Genomic DNA, 7,488 nt, shown 5'->3' on the forward strand with positions numbered 1-7,488 from the left:
TTAGCTTTAGATGGTTTCTAGTACATATTCTTTTTTGGTATAATCAAGGGTATCCTCTCATCTTATGAGTAAAGAACTAACATCTTTCGAATATGTGGCTGTCTCTCCCAACAAGTGTCACACACATGAATCGAACTCTTAACATTTTGGTCTATTTGGAATGTAAGTGAACCTTATAATACTACTAGACCAATGTCTTGTTGGTTTTCTCGTACATATTCGGTAACACATTCATCAGGTCTGCAATAGTCTTCTCATTCACTATGTTAAACACTACATTTTCAGCAAAGGTCAATCAAATCACACCATGTCTTCTGGCTTCTCACCTGACAAGGGTTTATACAACTTCTTTTGGTACATGCAGTCCTCTATATCATTTACCAAAACCTAAAGTCTTTGCCATTGAACTTCTCAATCTTAACCTTCCCTTCTTTCAATACCATTGCTCTCACTTCTTCCTCTAAACTGAGGATGTTGTATAGCAAATTGTGAATTGTGCACCAGCCAGGTTCCCAAGAAAGAGAGACAGGCTACAATGTACACTCTTAAATATCCAAGTCTTTCCTAGTCAGAACCTTGAGTTATGAGGCCATAACTCTTACAGTGTCATCCTTCTCACAACGAACCAAGAATAATTCTTTTTTGATGTGGAAGATCAAACGATGTTGCAACCACATATGGAACTAATAAAAAATATCCCACTGAACCAAAAGCTTTGAGAAAGATAAAGAAAAATGACACAAGGATTTAACGTAGTTCGGTACATTTTGTATCTACTTACCTTCACGGACAACATTATTTTTTTGTGTAAAGAATTACAAGTAGGTGCCTATATATATACTAGGAGCAAGACAAACTCCTAAGACTGGGCAATGTGAGATTTAAAACTACATAAACATAATACTTGGGATGTTACATTTCTCATGTGTGACACCTTAAAAAATCATAGCTTAAAAGGCAATGATCTTGTCATGCAAGGAACATGTATTGAAAAAGAAAACCTTGGAAGCTTTTAATTACAATTTATTTTCCCCTTTTATGCAACAACTTGGAAGCTAAGAGACTGCAAGATCAAAAAGCAAAGAGATACCAAATTATCATCATAAGATTAAAACTAAGGAAAGTGATTAAGGGAAAAGATCATGGAATTAACACAGTCATTCAATTGCGATCATTTACAACTTGATTGCCTACAAACAGACCTTCTCTTCTTTTTGGGAAACCCGGAGGGTCCATGGTGGTGGCCCTATATTTTAGTTCTGACGCTGGGCGATAATCCGGATCAACTGAAGGTGGCCTAGGATTATGATCTGCTGAACCAAGTCTATAGGAGCTTGCAGCCCCAGCAGGATACCTTGTAGGAGAGCCGTACCGTCTTGTTGGAGCTCTGAGAGCTCCACCTCTAATATCCATAACATCGGCACTTCTTGAAGAAGAGTCTATGAAAGAAGATCTGTCTCCGGAACTTGACGCCAAAGGAGCACTAGTTGTAGCAGATGTGGAGCTAAAAGGATCGTCTGGTCCCCACGATGTAAGTGCTTCCTTCTTCTTGGCGAAAAAATGCCAAGCTCCAAATAGAAAAAGTATGAAGAACAATACAGGGCTGGTCCAGAGCATGGTATTGAATTCCCCTTTGAAGATTGGAAGATTAGAATGGTATATTCCAACATAACCACCTCCAAGGCCAACGATAACAAGCTTTTCACGGTCACTAGCTATCAAGGGTATTACTCTTGTTTCTGCATTCAAACTTACCGCAGGATGATTCAAGAATGACGACCTGAGATTGTCAAGACTTGAGGAGAAAACAAGTCGAGGCACACCAAATCTTACATAATGCGGAGATGAAACATTATAAACGAAAACTTTCTCTGGGTTAACAATTAGCAGATATCCCTTAATTGCCTGCAAAGCCAGAGGTTCATTCATATCAAACTTCTTCTTGTACCTAACCCTGCACTTGAAGTTCATTACATCTCCCAGCAACAAGACATGAATCAAATCCCCCTCCGAAGTAATCCCATATGCTTTAGAACGCTCATTGGCATCGAAAACATAATTTCGAGCAACCGAATGGTTTAACCCTTCACATTCAGATTCTTTAATTTTCATGCCCCTCAAGTCCAACGAGCCTGCACCGGTTTCTGTCAAAAACATTAGCCGTTGCTTCAAGAAAACTAGAGGCCTACTAGTCGGCATAGCTGAACCATACAATTTACCATCTTCCTTAAAAACCTTGATCTTCCCACTAGTATCAGCTGAAAGAATGTACTTCATCCTTCCAACATAATGAACTTCCAAGAGCGTTACTGGAAACACATCCTCCTGTGACATAAACTTACCTACATTTTCCATGAAAAGAGAACTCCAATCTTCTCCACCCGATCCCTCCCAAACTCGATGTATCAAGATTTCCCCATTCCCATGACCGGTTACCACGAAACTCTCATTCTTGTAAGCTGAAGTATATGAAACCATTGCCGTAATAGGGGAATCCACTAAGGTATGGAACTCAACCAAAACATCTCCATTTCGTAAGAACACGTACACTCTCCCTCTCTCATCACTAACAGCTACATACTTACTAAGCCCCTCATGGTCCCTAAAAGGCAAAACATTTATACAAGTGGCTTCAGAATCCAACTTCACAGCAGATGCAAATTCAAACCTCTCTGACCAAAAAGGAGTGTACTTTGTTACAGACATTCCCTTAGCTCTCTCCACATCTCGAATTCCCCTCTCAAACTCACTCTCTTCAACAACTTCATTTGATCTTTTACTTTTATCATCATCATCATCACTCTTTTTAATATTCTCCTCAAGCAATGATTTTTTACTTTTACTTTCACCCTCAGGTATCCTTGATTCTAGTCTTGCAATAATATCACTAAGATTTTTCACTAACTCTTCAAGTTTATTCAACAAAAGATGTTGATTCAAATCACTTGTTGTTTTGGGTTCAGAAGCAGGTTCCAGACCCAAATCACCATCGAGCTTGGATTGTACAGAACATGATTCAGATTCTAAAAGGGTACTTGAAACATTAATATAAGAGAAAAATAAGATCAAACAGAACATAAAAAACTTGCCTTTTTGGGAAAGCGCCATTGACTTGTAGAAATTTTTTTGGAGGGGTTTGTGCTCAGTATATTGGTATCATGGTACAAAGTTGGTGGATCTAGGATAGAGAATTTAGCAGAAATCAATGTTAGATTTGAGGATAGTTTTGACTTGTGTTGAATTAGGGCAACAAAAATGAATTAAAGAAATAAGTTGTGTTAGTTTGTGTGTCTGTTGCAAAAGGTTTAGGATCTGGTCGGAAGGATTATGGGTTTTGAAACTTGGGCTGGCTATGTATGTATAATGTATGTATGAGTCAAATAATTCAACTCCTATATTCATGCTCCTGCAAAAACATTTAATTGTACCCTTTAACATAATTGATACTGAATGATGGATCAGATATTTGATTTTTTAGAAAATTGGTAAGAAATATTATTTTTATTTCTTTTATAAAGATCTAATTTTTATGTATTTTAATACTATTTAAGTTTTATATATATATATATATATTTAATAGTATAAGAGACTTTTACATTGTCATTGCATTAGGATGGGGATATGTTGTCCCTCAACGTGTCCCCAAACACGTCCCTGGTCAATCACAATAAAGAAAAATTGATAAAGTTATGAATATTTAATTTTTTTAACTGACGTGGCATAATAGGATTGGTCTGGGACAGAGTTTGGGATAACAGATCCTTGTCCCATTGCATTATCTATTATTCATATTTGATTATCAATATTTTTTTAATATAAGTAGTACAAATGAAATGTGGAGGATATACCGACTCTATATAAATTTTTAGATCATAATATATGTATTATACTCTTTAAGTTTTAATAAAATCATTAATTATAATCTTAATCCCAACTCACAATATATGAATGTAGTAGGTAAGTTATTAAATCAATTTAAATTATTTTTTATAGATGAGTCAACTTTGGTATGGAGGATGTCAGGCTGGAACTCTGGATTTTGGGCAAGGTGTCATCTGAATATGGTCTGAACTCTGAAGTGCCTTGGTGGGTACCTTAAAAACCTCTAAAGCTATCAGTAAATGAAGAAGTATCTAGAAAGAAAATGATGCAAGAATATTAGAGAATATTATGTTAACTCTCTTATGATAGATATCCTCTATTTATAGAGGAAATGTGCATGAAATATTATCTAATAGATGACATAGAAACCTTCTTGCCATGTTAGGCTTGTCCAAACAAGCATGGACTGCTTTATACATATCGCACCACCTTGACATGCATGAACCTTGGATGATACACTATTTTATATAGGTGGGTTAATTTGTCACATGTCCCAACTGTCATGATCATATGTTAGGTCTATCCTCGTTACATGATAGAGGGTGGTACATGGTGTAAACGACATGTTTACCTATGTAATAGAAGTATGTGTTGTTCAAACAACATGACAGTCCTATTCAGACGGTGTGACAGTCTTGTAACAGAGGTATGCGATTCTCTACATTGCTGACTAGACCTTGTCATGTCAATATCATCTTTTATTTGGCGAGACTGACTATCTAGGCATGATCAACATTTGAAATGGTGATAGGATATTTGTCTCATCATCATCTTAAGATTTATTTTTTCTCTTTGAATAATATATTGTTCATCTATTAAAGAATGAATGAAATATGAACAAATTAGTTTTTATTATCTTCTTAATTTATCTGTTTTCGGTAGATTGGTGCTTTCATATTTTAACTCATCCCTCCATAATAATAATGTATTCTACACCTTATACTTATAATCAGTCACCATCACCTTTTATCCACTATATGATATTTATTATCACTACCGTTCTCATTGTACCTCCCAACTTCAACCACCTTTACATTCTTTTTCAAAATGGCCAATGACCCCCAAAACCACCATCGTATTTAACCTTTAAGTCATCTTATTTCGTATATTCTCCTTTTCAACAACAAGCCTCATAATCATAACCTAGTCATTCACCATCTCAGATCTATGACCAACACTCTCAACCTAGGCTATGTTTGGTTGGGGTGAAAAGGGGAGGAAGGAAAGAAAAAAATTGGTGAGGCTTATGTATTATGTTTTCTCTCCATTATTGAGAGGAAAACATGTAGAAAAAATTATACCAGAATCGATTGTCCCAAAGTATGTCTTAAACCATGTTTCAAATCAATGACGATGAAATAAAAACAGGAAAAAAAAAGAAATATTTAATTTTTTTAATTCACATTGCATGTTTTCATTGGTTTAAGACATGATTTAGGACATACTTTGAGATATCATTTATTTAATAGTACAAAGAAAATATCATTATTAATAATAATTATATTATTTTCTCTTCACTTTCTTTTCATTTTCTATCATATCAAACAACTAAAAAATCATCACATTTTATACCCATTTTCTTGTCTCAAGTTTTCCTCAATCACATGAATTATTTCTATAATATTGTCACTAATGAATATACATGAGAAATTCCTAAACCAACACCCTTACTACCACCATCTCAAATCCTAACACCTTACTTTGTCCATCTTCCAGTTGTAGATTTATTTACAAATTTTTAGCACTAAGAAGGATGGTGCATCAAATGTTTATCCAAAGAACAAACTCGTGTTCATCACTACAACATTATCATTAGAACAACCTTCTATGATGCCTTCACAAAAGAAGACAAAGAAGGTCTATAAATATCTTCAACTATAATTACTCTGACTCTGCTGTCTATCGACGATCACTTTCTTGTAATCGCCTACCACTCTCATAGTGGATGAACCAACACTGGTTACCACTTCTTCTTTACCTACTACCATAGTTACAAATAAACTAGTGTCCTTATCTATCACACCACCATCAACAAAGCCACAAACCATTGTTGGATCTATTGTCTACGCCACCAAAACCCACTTTCACAAAGAAATAGTCTATATCTCAAACTCACCAATCATAAGAGAGAATGTGTTAATATTTTCATATTCCACACATATGATAAGTACTTCTACTTTAATTGTCTCTTTGATTATAGTTGAGCTATCCTTTCTACACGACTGAGATGCATAATGAATGCACATGTGCCAAATTCTATTTTTCTAAGTCTATGCAAGTCATTCAAGGCTCATGCCATACCCACACCCTCCAAGCAATACATACATGATACATGTCCTCTTCATTGCCCAAGGCGTGGTTTTTTTATGCTCCATCAAAACAATTATTCAATAGTTAAGGGCTAAATAATTGGAGGGTGAAAATCTACCATAATCAATATAGTGAGGATAATATTATATTCTATTGTGAATATTTGGACCCGTATGTTAGGATAGTTAATTATTTAGATTTAATCAAATAATTTATATTAAATATTTTTAGAATGTTCTTATATTATAAAATGATGACACCTATATGGTTATTGTTATCTTAGGATTTATTTTCTTATTAAATAGTATATTATTCATCAATTAAAGAATGAATGAAATATGAAGAACTTAATATTTATTATCTTCTTAGTTTATCCTTTTCAGTTTCTTCCATTTTAGGCTTTTTTTTATTGGCTTGAAAATGTACCGTGAGCTCTTCATGGGAACGCTTATTTTTAAATCCTAAAGATCTAATAGATAAAACTTAAAAACATAAAAAGATGATTGCCTATTTTGGACGAAAGTTTGGGGATAAGAAAATACATTCTCATGTAAAAAAACAAATAATTCATCACCTCAAGGAGAGTTTACAATTAAATTACATGTAATATGCTGGAAAAATAATAATTTATAAATCATACCCAACTTTAACCAAGTTATGCACTCATAATAAACATGACTGGAATAAAATAGAATGAAATTTACTCCCATTTATTTGGTAGCATGCTACTTATTGGTGTAAAATTACTTAAATTTCTTTATTTTGTTCTACAAATGTTTTTCCTTCAAAATGCTATGCATATGTTCCTATTTTGCATAATATGCAAACTAAACTAAGTAGGGGTGTAAAAATTCGGTTCGGTTCGGTTTTTGGTGCATTTTAGTGACCGAACCGATAAAAAACATATGGTTCGGTTCCGCTCAATTAACCGCAACTTTAACTATAAGAACCGAACCGAACCGCTCTTGAATGGTTCGGTTCGGTTCCAAGGTTTTTACATTTACCTTTTATAAAAAATATATTTCATCAATTGAAAATTCAAAATGTATTACAAGAGATATTGTTTATCATAAAAGAATAAACATTACTACTATTATTATAAAAAATTATGAATCATATATAACAATATACTTCATGATTAGTAACATATATATCAATTAGTAAAATATATAATAGTTACATTTATAACCTTACATTTCATAATTAGTAACACATGAAACAATACATGTATAACAATATATGATATATGTTGGTTTCAAACTCAATATCACAAAAGTTGGAAAATATGTTCCAAAT

General features: G+C 33.8%; 1 protein-coding gene across 1 annotated transcript; it reads right to left on the reverse strand.

Moving 5' to 3' along the window:
* On the reverse strand, positions 893–3,345 carry LOC109347664 (uncharacterized membrane protein At1g75140-like). Its single transcript, XM_019587628.1, has one exon. The coding sequence runs from the start codon at positions 3,106–3,108 to the stop codon at positions 1,162–1,164; it is 1,947 nt and encodes a 648-aa protein (XP_019443173.1). The 5' UTR covers positions 3,109–3,345; the 3' UTR covers positions 893–1,161.

This window comes from Lupinus angustifolius, chromosome LG05 (genome assembly GCF_001865875.1).
Source record: "Lupinus angustifolius cultivar Tanjil chromosome LG05, LupAngTanjil_v1.0, whole genome shotgun sequence".
NCBI lineage: Eukaryota > Viridiplantae > Streptophyta > Magnoliopsida > Fabales > Fabaceae > Lupinus > Lupinus angustifolius.